We start from the raw sequence: 25706 nt of genomic DNA, 5'->3' as shown, positions 1-25706 counted from the left end.
ATGGCCAAAGAGTTGTACCTTAACAAGGATGGGTCTGCTGTTAAAAAGCTGCAGGTAGTATCGAACTGAGGTGTCCAACCGTTGATATTGTGATGTCACTTTGTGGTAATATATACGTGTGTTTGTGTGTAGGCTGGTGTAAACAAGCTTGCGGATCTAGTAGGAGTGACTTTGGGTCCTAAAGGACGCAATGTAGTGCTGGAGAGCAAGTATGGTTCTCCTAAAATCGTAAATGATGGTGTGACCGTTGCTAAAGAGGTACACTATATTGCCTTAACTTTGGACTGTTTTTGTAAATTATAATTACCTTTTGTAAAGCATAAGAGTGACATATTGATAAGTATATATATTTTTTTTTGTTAAAGGTCATAAAAAAGAATGTATCTATATTTCTACATGCTTTTGTATTAATAAAAATTATTCTGTTCTTCTTCATCAAAATAGGTTGAATTAGAAGATCCCGTGGAGAACATCGGTGCCAAGCTGGTGAGACAAGCGGCTTCAAAGACAAATGATTTGGCTGGTGATGGGACCACAACTTCTGTTGTTCTTGCACAAGGTTTAATCAACGAGGGTGTTAAGGTACATTGTGTATCTTTCAGGTTGTTTGAACCTTTTTGATTCATATACTTATTTTAATGATACTCTTAATTTTCAGGTGGTAGCTGCAGGTGCTAACCCGATTCAAATTACAAGAGGTATTGAGAAAACTACTCGGGCCCTTGTTGAAGAGCTTAAACGCATGTCAAAAGAAGTGAGTATAACTTGTATTGATTATTTGATGATCAACATGGATGTTTATGTGTTAACTGTTAATTAAATTGTATGTAAAATTGCAGGTTGAAGACAGTGAGTTGGCTGATGTGGCAGCAGTAAGTGCAGGGAACAACATTGAAGTGGGAAATATGATTGCTGAAGCAATGAGTAAAGTTGGAAGGAAAGGTGTGGTGACTCTTGAAGAAGGAAGAAGTGCTGATAACTTCATGTATGTTGTTGAAGGCATGCAATTTGATCGTGGTTACCTTTCTCCCTATTTCGTTACCGACAGCGAGAAAATGACCGTCGAGTTTGAAAACTGCAAGGTAATTATAACATCATGTCTGCAAAAATTGTAATATTCTATCATTGTTCTAGTTTTGTGTTCTAATTTTATGTTGATGGGACCCAGCTGCTTTTGGTTGATAAGAAGATTACAAATGCAAGAGACTTAGTTGGTGTTTTGGAAGATGCTATAAAGGGAGGATACCCGATATTGATTATATCAGAAGACGTTGAACAGGAAGCCCTTGCTACTCTTGTAGTCAACAAGTTACGAGGTTCACTTAAAATTGCTGCACTTAAAGCACCTGGATTTGGTGATCGCAAAAGTCAATATCTTGATGATATTGCTATTCTTACTGGAGGCAAGTTTTCCCATTTGTTGATGAATGTTTTAGTATCCATTTGACCCATTACCCAATTCAAATATATTTTCATTTTTACTTGTTATTTGACCCATTACAGCAACGGTGATAAGAGAGGAGGTTGGGTTAAACCTAGAGACTGCTGGGAGTGAGGTTTTAGGACTTGCGGCTAAGGTGGTGTTGACCAAGGATACAACTACTATCGTTGGTGATGGTAGCACTCAGGAGTTGGTCAATAAACGTGTCGCTCAGATTAGAAACCTTGTTGAGGTGCATTTACATAAATTGCATCTCATATATATTTCTAACATGTTTTTTACTCTCCCAAAATTATTGACTTAATAAGATTTTAACTGATTTTACAGGCAGCAGAACAAGACTATGAAAAAGAGAAGTTAAATGAAAGAATCGCCAAATTGTCCGGTGGTGTCGCCGTTATCCAAGTGAGTAATAAGAAAAAAGAAATATACATAAATAATAATAATATTATTATAATAAACAATTTTATACCAGGTTGTCTTGAATTCAACATGTTTTATAGGTTGGTGCACAAACAGAAACGGAACTAAAAGAAAAGAAACTCAGAGTAGAGGATGCCCTAAATGCGACGAAGGTAACGTTGTGACCTATTTTTATATGTAAAGATGTATTTAAGCTTCATTTGACGGTCATGATCAATTCTTAAATTGGTTGAGTTTTGGATATTATACAGGCAGCTGTTGAGGAAGGTATTGTAGTAGGGGGCGGATGCACCCTACTTCGACTTGCTGCTAAGGTTGATGGTATTAAAGAGACCCTTGACAATGATGAACAAAAGGTAGGAGCAGATATTGTTAAGAGAGCACTTTGCTACCCAATGAAGTTGATTGCAAAGAATGCTGGTGTTAATGGTAGTGTGGTGATTGAAAAGGTACTTTTGTTTATATATTTTTTTATTGTGGAAAAAAAAACAAAAACTTTATTAATAACGAGAGAACATGCAAAGTAACTAATCGGAACCAAGACAAACACAACCCAAACTAGAACTCTACCGGGAACAACATGAACGACGGCCAAACAAAACTACCACACAAAGCAAAATAACCGCCAAAAATGAAACGCATACAACAACAAACATCAAGAAATGATCCTATAACAAAGGACTTTAATGCCCTCATCATTAAATTTTGCTAACTCGGCACCGTGAACCTTTTAACCTTTAGCTTCCCCTTTCTATTTTTGGACGTGGACGCCGGTTTAAGTAGCTTTCTACCAACTCGACTATGTTCGAGCCCTTACATTGCCTTATCGTAAATAGTCTCGAATCTACCCTTAGAATGGCTACTACCATCAATATTGGGTGGGTTTAAAGAACTAAATACAACGACATCATCTTCGGTAATATCTTCATGGAAAAGCCTTTGCACCGCCTCACCAAAGTCGACGCCGCTTTCCGAATCTTGTAAAGAAAGCGACACTTTTTCCAGCACGTTTAGAAATGTTCTTATTTTGTGAAACGCACACCTTTAAAGCCGCCACCGATTTGCTCTTAAGCAGGTTGTTTTCCACTCGACCCGACAAGAACTTTCACAAATCCTCCCGGTACCTAGGAATTTCTTATTACCAACTGAACCAATCTTCGTCACATTAGTTGCAAGCTTTTCTTTGACCTTTTCGTAATGATTGTGACCGAATTGTCTGCCCCTTTTTCAGGCTCATGAAAACCACTAAACAAACCTTGAATCGCGTACTTTTGTTTATGCTTAAGCATCATATATTGAAGGGACAATTTGACCCATTAACCTATGGTGCTCTATATTTTTGGACAACAACTACTTCCACACGTTTTTTTTATTTATTTTTGAACCTACAAACACTTGGTGGGCTACTTCTATACAATTTGGCGAAATGCTTGTTGGCAAATATGTTCTGTTTGTGTTATGTTCCATGTTTAACGGGTCAAATGGGCTGGCTGAAAATTTGACTGAAAAATAGGAACGGGTCAACCTCTATGTGAAGTGTATTCAAATGTGTTAAACATGTTGACTCACTCATTTAAAGAGGGACATATGTAGTTGTATAATTATTTATGAATTCGAAAAAATGGTTGAAAGGTGTTTGTGGGTATTTCTTACCTAATAATTACTCGTTCTGGTCTTGCTATTCTTGGTTCCTATTGAAACAGCCCACTCTATGAGGGTGCGGATCTACCCTTTTATCTCAATTCAGCGGAAGCGTCTACTCTCAAATTCTCTTCATCATATTGAGTCTCTAAACTTTTTTTTCACTTAAACTCGAGCTGCAAAATTTTAAAAACATTTTAGGTTAGCTATAAAGTCTTGTGAGAGTCACTGTTTACGAAAAAAAAAAAAAAAAAACATTCATAAAACATTTAACCAACAATTTAGCAAAGAACTTTTCAATCATTCAAACAACAATTTTCGTCATGTAGGCATTAAAGATTCAATCTGACAATTCAATTAAATTTTGATTTTCACTTTTTCCTTCTCCCACTTTTATTAGGATTGTCAACTCGTAGTTTTACACATCCCACATTTATCCCACTTTCGATCGCCAACTCATAATTTTGCACCACTATTTTCCACACTATTTGATGGTTAACTAGTAGTTTTGTACATCGTCCACTGTTCTATTTCGTTATTATTAAGATGTGAAAGTCAATAAGCTTAATAACGTTCTCTTTTCACAATTTCACATATAAAACAATCACGGTTTAGTAAACAGTTTTTTAGACATTTGAGTTAGAAGAAAATACATAACTATCACCATTATATCTACACCATTCTTATTTATTTTAGTTGGAAAATGGCACATGGTCAAATACTCACTTCAATTCAAATTCAATTTGACCATATTCTATATATATTCATTTAGAAAAACTCAATTGTTACTGTTCAAATCCCTTAATTGTAATAATATTCAGTTTGAGTGGTAATTATAACAATTGAAAAATCGCTATTTTTAGTAGTTAAATATATATTTAGTTCGGTATTATAAGAAAACAATATTGCTTGGTCGGTTAGCGACTATCTCTGTGGGCCACGCAACTCAGGTTCGAAACCTATGCGTGGATTTTTTAGTATTAATTTTTTTATTCCTTGCTAAAAACAATCGCAGCGGAGCGCGATTCGACCCCTAAATTTGTTAATGCTCAATTTGAACTTTAATTTGAACTACCATACTAACAAGAGTACGAAAATAGAAGCAATACGGAACCCTGAGAAGTAGACGTGGATACATACTTATACTCGGTCTCCCCTCCTATAGCAGCTAAACATCTGCAATGTCGTCCTCCTCCTTACCTAACTTTTATAAAGGAATCACAACGGAATGAGGAATCAGAATTCGCGATGCATTGCATTTTCCGAGATGGTTTTGGTTTTAATAGTGAGATTTAAACGTAACAACAACCTTGGGATTGTGAGTCTTAGGATACTTAAATAGCTTGCGATCATTAGCATCGATGAATTCAATGTTTTTGTTAGCTTTATGATTCAACATATTAATCTTATATTCAAACGTCTTTTCGTTTTTGCCCATTTTTTTGATTGGTTTTTTTATGAGCGTTTACAAAGGAAAAAACATGTTCATCAAAACCAACAAAAATCAATAAAAAATGGTCAAAAATGTAAAAACGTTTGAGCGTAAGAGTAAAATGCCGAATCACAAAGCTAGCGAAATCAATGAGTTCATCAGTGCTAATGCCGCATGCAATTTAAGTGTTCTAGGTCTCACAACCCCAAGGTTGTTGTTAAGTTTAAATCTCATTATTAAACCCAAAACTATCTCAGAAAATGCAATGCACCACGGGCTGTGATTCCTACTTCCTGTTGTGATTCCTGTGAAGAAGTTAGGTAAGCGGGACGATGCCATTGCATATGTTTAACTGCTTCGGGAGGGGAGACCGAGTATAAATATGTATCTACGTCTATTTTTCAGGATCTCGTATTGCTTTTATCTGCGTACTTTTGTTGGTATAGTAGTTCAAATTAAAGTTGTGATTCCTGCATAAGTCTATTGTCTAACCCACATCGTCCAGATAATGTTTGTCTACTTTATAAGTCTATTTATGGGTCAAAGCAGGCTCCACGAGCTTGGTTTCAACGACTATCCAAGTCACTTTATGATCTCGGCTTTACAGGCTCAAAGATACATCCATCTCATTTTTATTTACTCTCGGGATAGCACTGTCATGTACATTCTTGTTTATGTGGATGATATAATTGTTACATGAAATAACCCTCATAATAGAGCAAGTATAATTATATAAAATCAATATTAATATTTAAACATGTTAATATTATTCATATATTAAAACTCACTAAAATTTTAAGAATCACATATCGAATCTACAATATCTAGAAGGATATCATGGAAGATATCTTGGTAAGTTATTTTGGTATGTTATTTTACTATGTGGTATGTTATTTTAGCACTTCCTTGAATAAAGAAGAATCCTAGCTCATCTAAAGTCTATAAATATATGAAGAAATGTGAGGTTCAGAGAGGAGAAAAAACTACCCCATACATATATGTTATCTCCGACAATCAATTTGACAAAATATAATCCACAGGGGCGGAGCTAGTAGGGTAGCAGAGGGATGCTTTGCCACCCTCGACTGTAGTCGAGCTTTGCCAATATTATTATAGATCACGTTCATGAATTCTTCTTTACATTCTTTCGGTTCTTGCAAAGATAAGTGGCGTAGAACCAATTGCACTCGAAGTGTAATATGTGTTACCAGATAGGGAATCGCCACCCGATACGATAAATATTTCCAAACCCTTGTATTAACCCAATTAATATAATCCATCCTGTAGCGACCCGACAAAATCGTCATTGACGGCGCCGTCTACTTAGGTCCCGTTACGTGGTCATAAGTCTTTAAAACAATGTTTGACCAAAAGATATGTCGCATTCATTTCAAATGTAAAGATTGTTCAAAGTTTACGAGAATAGTTCCACCACAAGTTACGTTACAAAGTTATAAGTACAAATGAAACTTATGCGACACAATTTAAAAGTAGCCAAAAGACGCTCCATGTATGCATATATACTCGACATCCAATGCAAGTATCAAAATAATGAGCGGAAGCATGTATCATGTATCGTTCAAGGACCTGAGAAAAACATAGAAATCTGTCAACGAAAACGTTGGTGAAATCATAGGTTTAAGTAAATAAGTACAAGTGAACCACAAGATTTGCAACAATGAGATAATAGTAATACATTCCAAAAGTTTGTTTCACGAGCACCCAATTATCAATGCTTAACATTCCTTCCATAGAACCCCATCACAATAGTGTTAGAACGTACACTGTTTCTCGAAAATACATTTCATTCGTAAACGGTAGCGAACCGTTTGAATGAGGGTTTGTCAAACCCATATGGATCCATACAACATAAGTTCTCGCTTACACCCGGCAAGTGTAACTAATGATAATCGAATTGAGGATTTTGTTCTAAACTCGTATGTAGAATGTTGTTTTCCTGTACTTGTGTTCACTTAGTAAAAGAAATGTTTATGTTTTCTCATCCCAAATGTAAGTTCAAAAAGAGTAAAAGTGGGACTATGATTTCACCTTGAGTGCACGAGTAGTAAAGTACTTCAACAAGTAAACGTGTGCAAAGAACAATGCTAGTCTTGACCTAAACAAATAGGTTGTATCAATAACGATAGTCACGATTGGTCAAAGATGTTCAATTAGTCCTATGGCTCGTTAAGACTCGATCATAATAGCATGTGAATCAAATTGTCATGTTTCATGCAAGGTACAAGTATAAAAGCATGTTAGAACGATTGCACAAACATTTGGTTAAATTTGATTAAAAGTCAACTTGGTCGGGTCAAAGTCAACGAAAAAGTCAACACGTTCGGGTCGGGTCCCGAACTATTTTTCTGAGGTTTTTAATCATATATGAGCATGTTAGAACAAGTTACATGTGAATCGGAGGTCCATAGCATAGCAAACATTTTCCGTAAAACGACCAACGAAGACAGTAGCCTGCCAGTGTATCTGGACGGCGTCCAGATTTTCTGGACGGCGTCCAGCTTTGAAGGCTGGGACGGCGTCCAGACTTTCTGGACGGCGTCCAGCTTTGAATACTGGGACGGCGTCCAGGTTGGATTTCAAGTCTGATGCAGAACTCCTAAGTGCACGAACCAAAAACCAAATAAACACAATTTATGATCCGCAAACAATCAAGTCAAGTATTTTATACCGTTAGGAAGGTAATTTGACGAGGAAGACAACTAAACACATTTCAACAAGTAATTTAACACCTACAACAACCCAAAACCGCATCAAACGTTCATAATCAAAGGTTCATGTTCTAAAAACGCATTTCATGATTCGGGTAACCAATTTACATGTATGATATGCCGTTTCGAAGGTAATCAAACACACGTTACAACAAAACACTTATCAACAATATTTCATAGCATTTGATACATCAAAATTTCATATAAAGCTTATCAAACCCTAACCAAAATCTCAAAACCAATAATCATGTTAATGTAAGGTTTTCATGTCAATCAACACACCAAAACGAAGTTAATGAAGTAACTAACACTTTGAACACACAACCATTAACATCTAAACACATTTTATCATTCAAAATCAAAGGTTAAACTAACCCATTTCAAGTGTTCATGCTAGTTACACCAAATAACAAGATCGAGCCTACAAATTACATACACGACATCACAATGAGCCATAGACACTAACTAACACCATTTCAAGTCAAAAACACGAATTTAGAGAAATCTAGAGTTTTAGAAATGTTACCCAAACGAGATGAAGTTGGTACCAAAATGAAGAGGATGAAGAGAGGATCACGAATATGTAATTTATTTTGTTGCAAGCCTCCTAGATCGAATTTAGATGATGATTGAATGAATTTGGAAATTGTGTGTGTGTTCTTGCTAGAGAGAAAGAGAGAGAGATGGAGATGGTTGAATGGTGGTGATTGGGGTGGACTAGGTGACCTAGTCAACTAGTTTGCCCCGTGTCAATTTTAGTCCCTCAAGTTTGAATCGGGTGCGTGAATTACCTAATCGAGATAATTTAAAACGCGTATTAACGAAAGATGTTATAAATATATAACGGACTTTAAAATAGTTAAACGGAAAGTAACCGGAAAAAGGCGGGATGTTACATTACCTACTCCTTAAAAGAAATTTCGTCCCGAAATTTAAGTAGGCGTAGTAGTCGTTGTTTCTTCCTCGAGATCTTGCGTTTCCGAATTCACGAATAGATGAGGATACTTCCTTTGCATTTGATCTTGTCTTTCCCAAGTAAACTCGGGTCCCCTTTTGGCGTTCCAACGGACTTTAACAATCGGGATTCGGCTTTGTTTCAATGTCTTGACGGAGGTGTCCACAATTTCAACCGGTTCCTCCACAAAATGAAGTTTGTCATCAATAGTAAGTTCCTCGAGAGGGATGACGATATCGGGTTCGGCAAGACACTTTTTCAAGTTAGATACATGGAAGGTAGGATGAACGGAGTTCAATTGAGGCGGAAGATCTAAACGATAAGCAACGGTTCCAATACGCTCCAAGATTTCGAAAGGACCAATATACCTTGGATTCAGCTTCCCGCGTTTCCCAAAACGGATTACACCCTTCCAAGGTGCGACTTTTAACATTACTGGGTCACCGACTTGAAATTCAAGATCGTTGCGTCATTTGTCGGTATAGCTCTTTTGACGACTCCGGGCCGTCCGAAGCCTATCTCGGATTTGAACGATTTTCTCGGTGGTTTCGTGAATGAGTTCGGGTCCGGTGATTTGCACGTCGCCTACCTCGGCCCAACAAAGAGGTGAACGACATTTTCGGCCATATAGCGCTTCAAAAGGTGCGGCTTTAATACTCGCGTGATAACTATTGTTGTAAGAGAACTCGGCGAGAGGTAAGTGCTTGTCCCAAGCTTTTCCGAAATCAACCACGCAAGCTCGTAACATGTCCTCTAAGGTTTGAATTGTACGTTCGCTTTGTCCATCGATTTGAGGATGATATGCGGTGCTCATGTCTAAACGCGTTCCCAACGCTTCTTGCAATGTACGCCAAAATCTAGAAACGAAACGGCCATCTCGGTCGGAGATAATCGATAAGGGTACACCGTGTCGGGCTACGATCTCCTTAATGTAAAGTTGTGCAAGTTTCTCCATTTTGTCCGTTTCTTTCATGGCAAGGAAGTGTGCGGATTTGGTGAGACGGTCAACAATAACCCAAATGGTATCATAACCGCCCGTCGTTTTTGGTAGCTTGGTGATAAAATCCATCGTTATCCTTTCCCACTTCCATTGCGGGATCTCGGGTTGTTGAAGTAGTCCGTACGGTCTTTGGTGTTCGGCTTTGACTTTGGAACATGTCAAACACTTGAAAACATAAGTAGCTACGTCCCTTTTGATGTTCGGCCACCAATATAGTTGTTTAAGGTCGTGGTACATCTTATTGGCATCGGGGTGAATCGAGTATCGTGACTTATGGGCTTCGTCTAAAATAAGGCTTCGTAGGTCCCCATAACTAGGCACCCAAATCCTTCCGGCGTAATATCGGAGTCCGGTCTCCCTAATTTCGAATCGAGAGACGAGAATGTTCAAGAGCTCGTGTGAAAGGTTTTCAACCTTGAGAGCCTCATCTTGGGCTACCCGAATTTGGCTATTAAGGTTCGTGTGGATGGTGATGTTTAAGGCTCGGACACGAAGAGGCACCGCTCTTTCTTTTCGACTTAAGGCATCGGCTACTACGTTTGCCTTCCCGGGATGGTAACGAAGCTCGCAATCGTAATCGTTCAAAGTTTCAATCCACCGTCGTCGTCTCATGTTTAGTTGCTTTTGATCGAAGATGTGTTGAAGGCTTTTGTGATCGGTGAAGATAGTACTCTTGGTTCCATAAAGATAGTGTCTCCACATTTTAAGTGCAAAGACAACGGCTCCGAGTTCGAGATCATGTGTCGTGTAGTTTCGTTCATGAATTTTGAGTTGTCGAGAAGCATAAGCAATGACTTTCGTTCGTTGCATCAATACACACCCAAAACCATGTTTCGAGGCATCGCAATATACAACAAAGTCATCATTGCCTTCGGGAAGTGACAAGATAGGAGCGGTGGTTAGCTTTGTTTTCAAGATTTGAAAAGCGGATTCTTGTTCGGTCGCCCAATTGAATTTCTTTCCCTTGTGAGTTAAAGCGGTTAGAGGACGAGCAACCAAAGAAAAATCCTTAATGAATCTACGGTAGTATCCGGCGAGACCCAAGAATTGACGGATATGAGTAGGAGTAGTAGGAGTCTCCCATTTACTAATGGCTTCGATTTTCGTTGGATCGACTTTAATACCTTGGTCACTTACAACATGACCAAGAAATTGAACTTCCTTCAACTAAAATTCACACTTGGAGAATTTGGCATAAAGTCGTTCTTGTCTCAAGAGTTCAAGCACAAGTCGGAGATGTTGTTCGTGCTCTTCTTCATTTTTAGAATAGATCAATATGTCATCGATGAACACAATAACGAATTTATCGAGATATGGTTTGCACACGCGGTTCATAAGATCCATGAACACCGCCGGTGCGTTAGTGAGACCAAATGGCATGACAAGGAATTCATAACTACCATAACGAGTCCGGAAAGCGGTTTTGGAGACATCTTCCCCCTTAACCCTTAATTGATGATAACCCGAGCGGAGATCGATTTTCGAATATACACAAGACCCTTGTAATTGATCAAAGAGGTCATCGATGCGAGAAAGAGGATATCGGTTCTTAACCGTCAATTTATTTAGTTCACGATAATCAATGCACATTCGTAGGGATCCGTCTTTCTTTTTAACAAACAAAATCGGAGCGCCCCATGGTGAATGGCTAGGTTGGATAAAACCACGGTCAAGTAGTTCTTGGATTTGACTTTGCAATTCTTGCATTTCGGATGGAGCAAGTCTATATGGTGCACGTGCTACTGGTGCGGCTCCCGGAATAAGATCGATTTGGAATTCTACCGGTCGATGAGGCGGAAGACCCGGCAATTCGTCGGGAAATACATCGGAATAGTCACTAACAATTGGCACATCATCGATGTGCTTCTCATCGGACTCGACTTTCTTAACGTGAGCAAGGATCGCAAAACAACCCTTACGGAGTAGTTTTCTAACTTTAATACACGAAACGAGGTTTAGTCCGGTGCAACTCTTATCGCCATAGACGATCAAAGGTTCACCATTCTCGATAGGGATTCGGATTGCGTTAAGATCACAAAGGATGTGAGATTTCGTTTTGACTAACCAATTCATACCGATTATTACATCAAAGCTTCCTAGTTCCATGGGTATCAAGTCAATTTCAAATTCCTTACCCAAAATGTTTAACGTACACCCCCGGTAATATGTGTCGGCACTTAATAGTTTCCCATTAGCCACTTCAATGGTATAAGTGGTATCTAATGGAAGAGGTGGAGTGTTAAAAGAATGAGTCAAAGTCTTGGATACAAAACTCTTATCGGCACCCGAATCGAATAAACAAGTAACATAAGTGTTGTTGAGAAGAAACGTACCCGTGACCAATTCATTATCATCTCGGGCTTCCTCGGTGTTGATGTTGAAAGCTCGGCCGCGCGTATTGGGGTTATCTTTCCTCTTCGGGCATGCATTTCTATAATGGCCCGTTTGGCCACATTCGTAACAAGTGCCCGTCTTTGGTGCATTGGGCCACTTTCGAGCGACGGGAGTGGCACTTTTACAATCGTTGGCCTTATGACCAATTCCTTGGCACCGATGGCAAATTAGCTTACTACATTCGCCAAAGTGATGTTTGTTGCATTTGTTGCAAGGAGGTAGATTTCCGGCATAACCCTTCTTGCCGTCGGAGGTGAAAGATTTCTTGGCAAAGTTGTTGTTGCTTGATTGGGGAGCTTCCCATTTTCTTTTGTTGTTACCCGACTTGTCCTCGGCTTTAGGTGCCGGTACTACGATTTCGTCCACCGTCTCTATCAATTTGCGGGCCATGTTCAAAGCTTCTTGATGATTAGGGGGTTTGGATGACATTACTCCGTGTTTGATGCTCTTTGGAAGACCATCCATGTAAAGTTCAACCCTTAAAGCTTCGGGGTTCACAAGATTTGGGCACATCAAGGCTAGTTCGGAAAATCGTTGATTATAAGCCTTGAGGTCATTTCCGATCGCCTTTAAAGTTCTTAGCTCTTGTTCGAGCCTTCGGGTTTCTTCACGAGGGAAATATTCGACAATCATCTTTTCCCTCAAGTCGGCCCAAGAGAGGGCGTGAGCTTCATCGGTACCCACCGATTGTACATAAGTATTCCACCATGTAAGAGCGACACCGGCGAAGGTGTGAGTGGAGTATTTGACCTTGTCTTGGTCCCGACAACCGCTTATGCTAAAGACGGCTTCCGTTTGCTCAAACCATCGGGTGAGCACGACCGGTCCCCCGGTTCCATCGAAAGTGTGAGGTTTGCACCCCATGAAAGCTTTATAGGAGCATCCCTCGTTTGAGTTACCGGCTCCATTGTTGTTGTTGTTGTTGTGGTTGTTATTATTATTGTTGTTGGATGAGTGACCGGCCATGGCCGCATCTACGGCGGTGGCTATCATCCGTTCGAGAGCTTGTTCGGGAGTTTCATTGCGGCGTACACGACGAGGAGCCATTGTTCCTTCAAGACACAAGAATATCATTGATTAGTATTCTCAATAATACTAACCGTGATATAGAATAAAGATAAAGAGAAGTTTTTCCTCGACTCGCCTTAAATTCTTTATGTCATAATGTCGGAACGTTCATATGAGTCACCGTAATATAATCCCGGCAATTATATTACCCTGATTCATATGTGCATTCGACATTATTCTATAAAGTCAAGGTGGCGTGTCAATCAAATTAAACAACGTGAGATTAAGATGAACTAAGAGTAGATATGAGTAGAAGCGTCCGAGTATAAATGCACAAGTAGTCAAGTAATTCCTACTTCAAGTCTATATGCCGGTTGTAGTCTAGACTCACCAATGTACCCTATGACTCGAGGTTGACACCAATGAACTCTAAATCCCTACAACCAAGGCTCTGATACCATCTGTAGCGACCCGACAAAATCGTCATTGACGGCGCCGTCTACTTAGGTCCCGTTACGTGGTCATAAGTCTTTAAAACAATGTTTGACCAAAAGATATGTCGCATTCATTTCAAATGTAAAGATTGTTCAAAGTTTACGAGAATAGTTCCACCACAAGTTACGTTACAAAGTTATAAGTACAAATGAAACTTATGCGACACAATTTAAAAGTAGCCAAAAGACGCTCCATGTATGCATATATACTCGACATCCAATGCAAGTATCAAAATAATGAGCGGAAGCATGTATCATGTATCGTTCAAGGACCTGAGAAAAACATAGAAATCTGTCAACGAAAACGTTGGTGAAATCATAGGTTTAAGTAAATAAGTACAAGTGAACCACAAGATTTGCAACAATGAGATAATAGTAATACATTCCAAAAGTTTGTTTCACGAGCACCCAATTATCAATGCTTAACATTCCTTCCATAGAACCCCATCACAATAGTGTTAGAACGTACACTGTTTCTCGAAAATACATTTCATTCGTAAACGGTAGCGAACCGTTTGAATGAGGGTTTGTCAAACCCATATGGATCCATACAACATAAGTTCTCGCTTACACCCGGCAAGTGTAACTAATGATAATCGAATTGAGGATTTTGTTCTAAACTCGTATGTAGAATGTTGTTTTCCTGTACTTGTGTTCACTTAGTAAAAGAAATGTTTATGTTTTCTCATCCCAAATGTAAGTTCAAAAAGAGTAAAAGTGGGACTATGATTTCACCTTGAGTGCACGAGTAGTAAAGTACTTCAACAAGTAAACGTGTGCAAAGAACAATGCTAGTCTTGACCTAAACAAATAGGTTGTATCAATAACGATAGTCACGATTGGTCAAAGATGTTCAATTAGTCCTATGGCTCGTTAAGACTCGATCATAATAGCATGTGAATCAAATTGTCATGTTTCATGCAAGGTACAAGTATAAAAGCATGTTAGAACGATTGCACAAACATTTGGTTAAATTTGATTAAAAGTCAACTTGGTCGGGTCAAAGTCAACGAAAAAGTCAACACGTTCGGGTCGGGTCCCGAACTATTTTTCTGAGGTTTTTAATCATATATGAGCATGTTAGAACAAGTTACATGTGAATCGGAGGTCCATAGCATAGCAAACATTTTCCGTAAAACGACCAACGAAGACAGTAGCCTGCCAGTGTATCTGGACGGCGTCCAGATTTTCTGGACGGCGTCCAGCTTTGAAGGCTGGGATGGCGTCCAGACTTTCTGGACGGCGTCCAGCTTTGAATACTGGGACGGCGTCCAAGTATCTGGACGGCGTCCAGGTTGGATTTCAAGTCTGATGCAGAACTCCTAAGTGCACGAACCAAAAACCAAATAAACACAATTTATGATCCGCAAACAATCAAGTCAAGTATTTTATACCGTTGGGAAGGTAATTTGACGAGGAAGACAACTAAACACATTTCAACAAGTAATTTAACACCTACAACAACCCAAAACCGCATCAAACGTTCATAATCAAAGGTTCAAGTTCTAAAAACGCATTTCATGATTCGGGTAACCAATTTACATGTATGATATGCCGTTTCGAAGGTAATCAAACACACGTTGCAACAAAACACTTATCAACAATATTTCATAGCATTTGATACATCAAAATTTCATATAAAGCTTATCAAACCCTAACCAAAATCTCAAAACCAATAATCATGTTAATGTAAGGTTTTCATGTCAATCAACACACCAAAACGAAGTTAATGAAGTAACTAACACTTTGAACACACAACCATTAACATCTAAACACATTTTATCATTCAAAATCAAAGGTTAAACTAACCCATTTCAAGTGTTCATGCTAGTTACACCAAATAACAAGATCGAGCCTACAAATTACATACACGACATCACAATGAGCCATAGACACTAACTAACACCATTTCAAGTCAAAAACACGAATTTAGGGAAATCTAGAGTTTTAGAAATGTTACCCAAACGAGATGAAGTTGGTACCAAAATGAAGAGGATGAAGAGAGGATCACGAATATGTAATTTATTTTGTTGCAAGCCTCCTAGATCGAATTTAGATGATGATTGAATGAATTTGAAAATTGTGTGTGTGTTCTTGCTAGAGAGAAAGAGAGAGAGATGGAGATGGTTGAATGGTGGTGATTGTGGTGGACTAGGTGACCTAGTCAACTAGTTTGCCCCGTGTCAATTTTAGTCCCTCAAGTTTGAATCGGGTGCGTGAATTACCTAATCGAGATAATTTAAAACGCGTATTAACGAAAGATGTTATAAATATATAACGGACTTTAAAATAGTTAAACGGAAAGTAACCGGAAAAAGGCGGGATGTTACACATCCCGTGAGTGATACCGATAAACAAGTCAACGAATACGGTCAAAACAAACCATATTATTGTCTTGTAATTTGAAGTATCATCATTTGGCGCCATCCGTGGGACCGAAATTAAACCCTTTTTCTACCAAAGTATCAATCATTATCGGAGAAGCGTCGTACACTACACCAACCCATGATCAGGGAAAAGGTTCAAGTAGTTCCGGATTGCCTTCAAAACAACCACTAGAGGCAAACGTCCCTACTATCGAAATGCCAGGAAGCATACCTGTCCTTGGAGTCCAAGATAACACGAATAAGGACGTATGGACGGAAAACCCTGATGATCCAATCATGCAATTTTTTTTTTTCCAAAACTTACATCAAATAAATGCTATGTATTTAGCATTTGCTTCAAAAAAGAAGGAAGCAACCACAAAGAAGACACCAACACTTGATGATCGTCCCATCATCGAACCATTGAATTCAGATTACGATGAGGCACTTGATGAACCAATGCTGAAAAATGGTGAAGGAAATAGCAAATCACTTAAAAAAAGTAGAGTTGAAACTATACTTGAAAATCAAGAAAGGTTCACCAAGCGAAAACCCTAAAGTGCTACCGACTTTTATAACGAGCCATTCGTATCTAAAGAATCTGAAAGAAACATACTCAATTTGGTGGCCTCCCCATTTACAAAACGGATAAGAGATTACAACATGCCTGACGGACTCAAAGTGCCAACCAATTTAAAAACATACGACGGGTTATCGGATCCAGATGATCACCTAACAATATTTATGGGGACCATGTATGTACACAAGTTACCAGAACCAGCTTGGTGTCGATTCTTTCACATTCCTCTAAGTGGAGCAGCAAGATTCTGGTACGATAACCTGCCGCCAGGAAGTATTGACGACTTCCATGAGTTAAGAAACAAGTTCCGCGCTAACTTTGTACAACAAAGAAGGTTTCAAAAAACTCAAGCTGAGATATTAGGAATTCGACAACAGTCGGATGAAGGCTTGAAAGATTACTTAGAAAGGTTCGGCAAAGAAACGTTACACCTGACGGATCGATCAGATGGGATGATGACAGGAGCGTTCATTAGCGGGCTTCGACCAGGAAGAATTTTTAAGGACTTCATCGCCCGACCACCTATGTCAATGGAAGATCTATTCACACAAGTCAATAACTTTATAAGAGCTGAAGAAGCAAACTCAAAAAATCGGCTACGTGAATCTAAAAGGGAGTCTTTGTCCTACACAAAAATGGAGCAACTAGACAAGAAAGTCAAAATAAGCTAGACTCAAAATCATTGATGTCAAGCGCCTAAGAAACATAAGTGTTAAAAGGGGAAAAAAAAAAAAAAAAAAAAAGCAAGGAAAATCATCTCAGCCACTTGATTTATTAGTAAGTACGCAAGTTCGTCTTCTAAATTCTCAAAACTATGTTGACAAGTAATATTGTTCAACAAAAGTACCATATCACCTAAAATAAAGAAAATGGTTAGATGTAAAATCTCTAATCCCAAGAGATGTATTTTTAATAAATCCCTTAAATGATGTGTACAGTTTTACAAAAAAAAAAAAAAAAATGGACGAGGGAAAATTTCTAGTCCCAAAAACTGTGTTTTCAGTAAACCTCCTCCAATAGAATAAGATGCTTGCTATAAGAAACGGCTAGCATTGATTCAAGATAATCATCTTGTAAACCATAATTGTTTAATTTATATCTCAAAGAAACTTGAGATTTATAAAAAAGCGACTACATATCAACTTAAAATGAGATTAAATGCACGAAAGTTGCAAAGATATCCCGCCAGTAAATGGGATGATACTCAAAATAAAAGAGATTACAATGAAATCCCGCCAGTAATTGGGATGAAACTCGACATTGCAATGAGATTACAAAGAAATCCCGCCAGTAAATGGGATGAAACTCGACATTGAAATGAGATTACAAAAAAAATCCCGCCAGTAAATGGGATGCGACTCGTCATTGAAATGATATTACATAGAAATCCCGCAAGTAATTGCGATGAAACTCGACACTGAAATGAGATTACGAAGAAAATTCGCATGTATGTGGGATAAAACGAAAGTTCACGAATATCATGTATCAAAGAAGAGGACGTATAAATGTCTAATATAGTCATATTACATCCCCAAGATTTCCAACTAAAAAAATAATTAAGATTTAAAAGTATACTCGATAAACGTCGAATATCACTTTATATATGCATATATAAAATCATATGCATATTTAAAGACTAAATATCATTTGACACAATCACAAAAAAAATACCACAAAATATTCATTAAAATTAAAATCATAAAACAAAAGATAAATGTGGTTGAATATGAAAATATGGTCTGGAGTGCGATTAACACGTGCCTAATACAATACAACAATCTAATGTATATATTATACATCTAGATACACAAACAGAATTTTTAAGAACAATTCAAAAATCTAAGTAGAAATAAGGATAAATGAAGTAGAAACAGTAAAATAATTAAATAAAAACAAAAATATGTGAGTCAAAATACTACTACTTTAATAAAGAGACCCGATTGACTATATTTATATCTTTAATAGACTATATATGTATATACTTAATAAAAAATATACATATAAAGTCTATGGGACTTAATAGAGCAAGTATAATTATATAAAATCAATATTAATATTTAAACATGTTAATATTATTCATATATTAAAACTCACTAAAATTTTAAGAATCACATATCGAATCTACAATATCTAGAAGGATATCATGGAAGATATCTTGGTAAGTTATTTTGGTATGTTATTTTACTATGTGGTATGTTATTTTAGCACTTCCTTGAATAAAGAAGAATCCTAGCTCATCTAAAGTCTATAAATATATGAAGAAATGTGAGGTTCAGAGAGGAGAAAAAACTACCCCATACATATATGTTATCTCCGACAATCAATTTGACAAAATATAATCCACAGGGACGGAGCTAGTAAGGTAGCAGAGGGATGCTTTGTCACCCTCAACTGTAGTCGAGCTTTGCCAATATTATTATAGATCACGTTCATGAATTCTTCTTTACATTCTTTCGGTTCTTGCAAAGATAAGTGGCGTAAAACCAATTGCACTCGAAGTGTAATATGTGTTACCAGATAGGGAAACGCCACCCGATACGATAAATATTTCCAAACCCTTGTATTAACCCAATTAATATAATCCATCCCGTGAGTGATACCGATAAACAAGTCAACGAATACGGTCAAAACGAACCATATTATTGTCTTGGCTCTACTTTTGTAATAAAAGATCTTGGCTTCCTTAACTATTATCTAGGTGTTGAAATTGTTCCAATCTGACATTATTCTTTCTTTTTTAACGAAAGTACAAAATGGAAATTCTACATATAGCTAGCTTCTCTTACTATTAACTCCATGCATAGCTCTCTTCATTTAGCTACTGTGTCGTGTTTTCGGGTCCAGTCAAATGTCATCCGGTTGTTAGTGCAATTCAATATGTTACTCTTTCTCGGACAAACATTGTGTATGCAGTCAACAAGGTTTTCCAATTTATGCACGCCCCAACTGAGAACCATTGGTCTGCGGTTAAGAGAATATTACCTTATCTTCATGGTACAGTTAATAATGGTATGCTTATCCGTCGAGCTTCTGACACACTGGCAAGGTACTTCATTCACTAAACAATCATCTTTGAAGCGTTTTCTTGATGCTGATTGGGCTGGATGTCCAAATGATAGGAGACCTACGACGGGATTTGCCATCTATTTAGGATCTTATCTCATCTCATGGACTCCTAGTAAACAACACTCGTATCTCATCTCATGGACTCCTCGTAAACAACGCATTGTTTCCAATTCTTCCACTGAATCACAATACGAAGCCGCCGGTTGCTCGGTTGCTGGACTTGCATGGCTTCAAGCTCTTCTTCGTGAACTTGGCATTCACACATCTTTGGCACCTATACTATGGTGTGATAATCTAGGTGCAACCTATTTATCAGCCAATCATGTCTTTCATGCACGAACGAAACACATAGAAGTTGACTTTCACTTTGTTCGGGAGAAGGTTGCTCAAGGAAATTTACGAGTACAGTTCATATCCACATATCCACATGACCAGATTGCAATTATTTTCACAAAGCCATTACCACTCATCGATTTCTATTTATAAGATCCAAGCTCTATTTATAAGATCTAAGCTACAGGTCGTTCCCCGCCCTTAAAGGCGTATTAGACATATATGGAGTTAACCAATAGGCTTCAGGGTCTAAACTAACTTGGGCCTCAAGTTATAGCGGTATATATATTCTCGATGTGTTACATTGATTCAATACAGCAATAATACAATACAATTCCTTGAAATTATACAATTTGCAAGCAAATCACAATATAAAGCATTTGAAATCACTTTGAATAAACAGTTTATAGAAAAGCATGCAACCCAGTTTAAAAGTCATGTGAAACTCATATAATAAATAACTCAAACTTTAAGCTCTTATCGATCAGTAACTAGTCTCCTACATAACCATTAAACTTTATAAATCACACAATGCACAATCAAGTTTAGACCCAAAACTCAACCACTCGACTGACGGAAATCCATATAATCTACTCATATAAAGAGAATAGTTTTCAACAGGATGTTACCTTATCCTTATCGGAAACAAATCACGAAATCGAAAGACGTAACCGAATTAGTATAACTCACGCACCACCTTGACTCCTCTTGTCACCCCTACCCCCATACTCGCTGATTTGATATTTCTAAATGGTGATGTGAATAAGATCGTGTGTCGTTTATGGATTTAATTCGCGCCAGTTTTCACGATACTTACGGGATTTAAATACCACATGATCTTATCTCTAGTAAAACTTCAAAAATAGTTTTAACCAACTCTACAAGTTTAATGTTGTAACAACTTGAGCCGTCACATTTTATTATTAATAAAAAAAAATTCTTCAAATTAACTTTTGAAACGGGTGTTACACCTATCATCATATACTAAAAATTTCATATTATTCAGAATATAGTTATGTGTGGTTAAGTGTCTACGTCTTAATTGTAGGTCCTATCCAGTGACAACGTCAAATTTGGTTACAATGCCGCAACCGGGAAATACGAGGATCTAATGGCCGCTGGTATCATTGATCCCACAAAGGCAAGTCTCTTTTTAATATATTATCTCTTCTTGTAGTCATAAAATCTGTTTCTATCAAATTTTGAGTCTTTAATTCTCGATCTTAGATGAACAAAAGTTTTAATTAACGGAAACATTGAATTGAATCGATGCAGGTGGTGAGATGTTGCTTGGAACATGCGTCATCAGTTGCAAAGACGTTCCTTACATCGGATGCTGTGGTTGTTGAGATCAAGGAGCCAGAACCCATTGTTGCTGGAAACCCTATGGACAACTCAGGTATGTTTTTATGGTTAATTACCCTAATCAGAATTTTGTTCAAATTTGGTTATATTTGTTTGCATTGTGAATAACAACAACAACAACAACAATACCCAATCCCACGAATGTAGGGTATGGGGGAGGTGGAGTGTAGACAATCATTCCTCGTACCCTAGATTAGAAGGAAGTCACTACTCCACCAACGGGTATAGAACCCGCGACTAGATAAGATCGTCCCTCCCTCTAGTCGAGAGCCAAGAGATTGCTTCCTATAGAACCTATACCTAAACATAAATAAGCATAAATAAATACCTATACCTAAACAGGTATACATATAAATACATACAAAGGTATATATACCTAGGAACCGATACATACATACGTATAAACACTTAGATACATGCCCCTAGATACATACATACATATACGGATACAAACATATACACGGGTACCTATATATAACCTAAAAACATACAAATATATACAGAGGCATATACACGTATACATATAAACATAGATACAAAAATCTATACTTAGATACATATACAGACCATCGAATAACATGTAAATACGACGGGGAAAACTGTAAACAAAAATGCATTTTGAATAAGTTTTTTAATATTTTATATCTGCGTGAACCAGGTTATGGTTACTGAGGTGCTACAGCTAGCGTATAGAACGTCTACCCATGTTAGTTGTTTACATACTTGGGAGTTAAACAAAGCTATGCAACCAGGATGAGAAAATATTGCTTCCACCACCTCATTTTTCATTAGCTCATTTTTAAAGTTGTAAGATGCTGAATTTGCTTTTGTTGAAACTTCTTTCCTTTGTATTTATTAGTGGTTGGGTGGGTCAAATTTTGGCGGAAATGGTTTCTAGGATCAACAGATGTAATGTAATTGATACATGCAATAACAAGCTAGTAGCGTTGCGTACGCTCATTTTTTTGTCAAGTTTTCCAATGCTCATCATGCTGTATAGTCTTTAGGGTCCAATTGGGTGAACTTGATGTCAATCAACCTACCGGTTGATGCATTCTGGATAACGAAAGGTATTGTGAGTTTGGTTTTTGTGGGTTTCGGCTTGACGAAGACGTCAGTATTGTAAGTGGGGATATTGTAACATCCCGTCTTTAGGGTCCAATTGGGTGAACATATTGTCAATCAACCGACGTTTGATGCACTCCAGATGATGATAGGGTATTGTGAGTTTGGTTTTTTTCTTTTTAATATCTTTTGGGTTAGTGCTTTATAAGTTTTCTTTTAATTCCATGGCGTTATGAGGTAACCAACATTGCACAAATTTCTTCACATAAACAAGTTGGTTACATCAACTTCTTTTTATCTCCTAGAAACTCATTGAATCAAAATTTGATATGGTTCCTCGAAACAATATTTTGAATAAGTCGTTACTTTTTATATTATATGGATATGGATTTGGCTCTATTAATTGAGTCATTAGCAAGCATCTATTTATTGACGATTTGGATGTCACTTAGAGCCTATATTGAATTCTACCAGTAATCTCTCGTTGCCAATTCCATGTCGCCTGCCATGAGCCTTCTGACCAACGTACTCTTTCGAAGACGCTTGCATGCTGTTCTTGGTCGAGCTTGAATAATCTCCCGAACCTGGATTTGAGTGGGATTTCGCCTAACCAGCAGTCTGACCAGAAACTTGTTGAAACTCCATCCCCGATTTGCCTGCTGAACGAATTCGCGAACTATAATCCTGTCTTCTTGATATCTGAACCTGCGCGCAAGATATTAAACCATACACCACTCTTTCCTTTTGACCCGGAGAGGCCCGAACGTAAGAGTAGTCCGTTAGCATCATGAATACTTTTTAAAGTCGTGACCCAAAGAGAGTTAGGCTCCAATTTAGCCCGCCACAACCATTTACCCAATAATGCAAGATTTTTCGCCCGCAAAGTACCGATGTTAAGACCTCCTTCACCGTAAGGCAAAAGAGCATCATCCCATTTGACCCAAGGAATTTTTGAATTATCACCCGACCCGCCCCAAAAGAAATTTCTACGAATACACTCAAGGGTTTTTAAGACACTCAAAGGCGCACGAAAGAGAGAAAAGTAATATAACGGTAGACTATTAAGGACCGATTTGATTAGCGTTAACCTTCCCCCAAAAGAGACTGTTTTTGCTTTCCAATTCGCAAGACGAGAGTTAAATTTCTCAATAACGGGTTTCCAATTTTCCACTCGGCTCATCTTTCGACCCATAGGTAAGCCAAGATAAGCGAACGGGAATTCTCCAACTTTACAACCAACTCGACTAGCCACTATATCAATTTCGGTTTGTGGGACACCGAGACCGAACACTTGGCTTTTATTGAAGTTAATTTTCAAACCCGAGACTTTTTCAAAACATTTTAATAACTTCATGAGATTGTTGAAATTTTGTCTACTCCATTCTCCAAGGAAGATGGTGTCGTCCGCATATTGAAGATGCGAAATTAACACGTTATCTGAACCGATTTCCACCCCTTTATATAGTCCAACACTTATCGCCTTCTTCGTAAGCAAATTCAACCCTTCCTCCGCAATAATGAAAAGGAAAGGTGACAACGGGTCACCTTGTCGTACCCCACGCTCGATATTAAATTCTTGTGTCGGCGATCCGTTGACAAGAACGGATATTGAGGCCGACCTTAAACAAGCCAAGATCCACTTCCTCCATCGTTCACCAAACCCCATATGACTCATGATTTCGAGAAGAAAATCCCAACTTAAGCAATCAAATGCTTTTTCAAAATCCACTTTAAAGAGGAGACTTTTTTTCTTGCTTCTTTTAATATAGTCAATTGATTCGTTTGCAATGAGAGCGCCTTCAAGGATATACCTCCCCTTTATGAAAGCGTTTTGCTCGCTTCCGATAAGGTTCGGAATCACCTTTCGAAGTCTAATGGAAAGAACCTTAGCAAGAATTTTGTAGTAGCATCCAATCAAACTAATGGGTCGGAATTCGTTCAACCCCACCGGATCCGTGACTTTTGGGACAAGTGTTATAAAAGATGAGTTGCACCCGTTCGAGATTTCACACCTATCCCAAAACCAATTAAGAGCCGATAAAAGTTCATCTTTAATTAAATCCCAATGGAGCTTGAAGAATTTGAAATTGAAGCTGTCGGGACCCGGGGCTTTCAAACACCCGCATTCATTTATCGCATCGAAAACCTCCTGTTCAGAAAATTTGAGCTCAAGGTGATCGGCCTGAGCAGCAGAAAGCTGCTGTGGTCTCGCCATGGCTGCTGAATTTTGCAGCTTGAAGACTTCACCTCTACGGTTGGCAAACAGAGATTTAAAGTGCTTGACCTCTACGGTTCACTCAAAGATTTAATTTCACTACTAAACGAGTATCACAAAAAGATCAAAGTTTGGACTCTTGGGTATGGCGTCTAGTATCGAATGGGGTGTTCTCAACAAAAAAGTTATCATCACTTATCGATGAGAAGCTTCATTCAGACTCGAGAACGCAAGATGCTACATTAAAAAACAATTTGGTTCCTTCTAAAGTAGAAATTTTCATATGGAGGGTATTGAAACGACGTATCCCGGTCCGTACCGAACTCGATAAAAGAGGTATCGACTTGGACACCGTTAGATGCCCTCTATGTGACGATGATGTGGAAACAACCGAGCATTCTATGATTTTTTGTCGGCACTCGATGGAAATTTGGGATAAAGTATACAAATGGTGGAAGTTGGGTTCGTTCGCAAACTTTAGTCTAAACGAGGCATTTCATGGTAAAAATAATCGACCTCTCTCCTTTTTGGGGTCAAAAATTTGGCAAGCAATGGAATGGACGTGTGGGGATTTGATTTGGAAGAATCGGAATCGGAAAGTTTTCTCAAATTTGTGTTGGAATGGACCGAGCGGCTTAATGGAAATTCAACTAGTCTCGTTCGATTAGATATCTTCGCGTTTCAAGCATAAAAAGATCGAATGGCTACAATGATTATCCGATCCACTTCAATATTGTATAGATTAGTTTAGTTAGTTGTTCTATGTATTCGCTTTTGTTGCTCTCTTTGCAACATGTTTTCGAGTTTTCCATAGTGCCCAATTAATTGTAATGGGTGCTAATTCGTGTTGTACCTCTTTCTCGTGTTAATAATATGTTGCCTTTCGAAAAAAAAGACCCTATATTGAATGTGCATAATTTAAAATCCATGGAAATTTGATCATACCATTTTCATAGCGGCTCATGTTTTATTTTTTATGTTTTATATATTTTTTTTTAAATCTTTCTTACTTATTGGTCGGATGTTCATTCTGAAGCAATTTCTTTATCCGTCGAAGAGGGAGATGGAGGACTTTCTCTTCTTTTTGGAGTGTCACTCTGGGTGGATAAATGATTTTTTTTTATTCAAAGATAGGGGAAGGATTGTTTTAATCTCACCTCTCCTATACACCACGCATGTGTTATTGAGTTTTGTTGTTT

The 25706-nt window shown here is 38.0% G+C and overlaps 2 protein-coding genes across 2 annotated transcripts; both read left to right on the top strand.

The window, feature by feature from the left end:
• On the top strand, nucleotides 1–22187 carry LOC139871272 (chaperonin 60 subunit beta 1, chloroplastic). The gene is made up of 13 exons (XM_071859003.1): nucleotides 1–54; nucleotides 133–258; nucleotides 445–582; nucleotides 659–754; nucleotides 840–1082; nucleotides 1169–1403; nucleotides 1504–1673; nucleotides 1769–1846; nucleotides 1945–2016; nucleotides 2116–2313; nucleotides 20911–21003; nucleotides 21138–21261; nucleotides 21886–22187. The coding sequence occupies exons 1-13, from the start codon at nucleotides 1–3 to the stop codon at nucleotides 21897–21899; spliced, it is 1641 nt and encodes a 546-aa protein (XP_071715104.1). The 3' UTR covers nucleotides 21900–22187.
• A 2318-nt stretch (nucleotides 22188–24505) lies between these two features.
• LOC139871271 (uncharacterized) lies at nucleotides 24506–25175 on the top strand. Its single transcript, XM_071859001.1, has 2 exons — nucleotides 24506–24546; nucleotides 24596–25175. The coding sequence occupies exons 1-2, from the start codon at nucleotides 24506–24508 to the stop codon at nucleotides 25173–25175; spliced, it is 621 nt and encodes a 206-aa protein (XP_071715102.1).
• Nucleotides 25176–25706: the final 531 nt, after the last annotated feature.

The sequence above is a fragment of the Rutidosis leptorrhynchoides genome, chromosome 10, assembly GCF_046630445.1.
Source record: "Rutidosis leptorrhynchoides isolate AG116_Rl617_1_P2 chromosome 10, CSIRO_AGI_Rlap_v1, whole genome shotgun sequence".
NCBI lineage: Eukaryota > Viridiplantae > Streptophyta > Magnoliopsida > Asterales > Asteraceae > Rutidosis > Rutidosis leptorrhynchoides.
The sequence above is the reverse complement of the archived record's forward strand: the minus strand, read 5'-3'. Positions and strand labels throughout refer to the sequence as shown.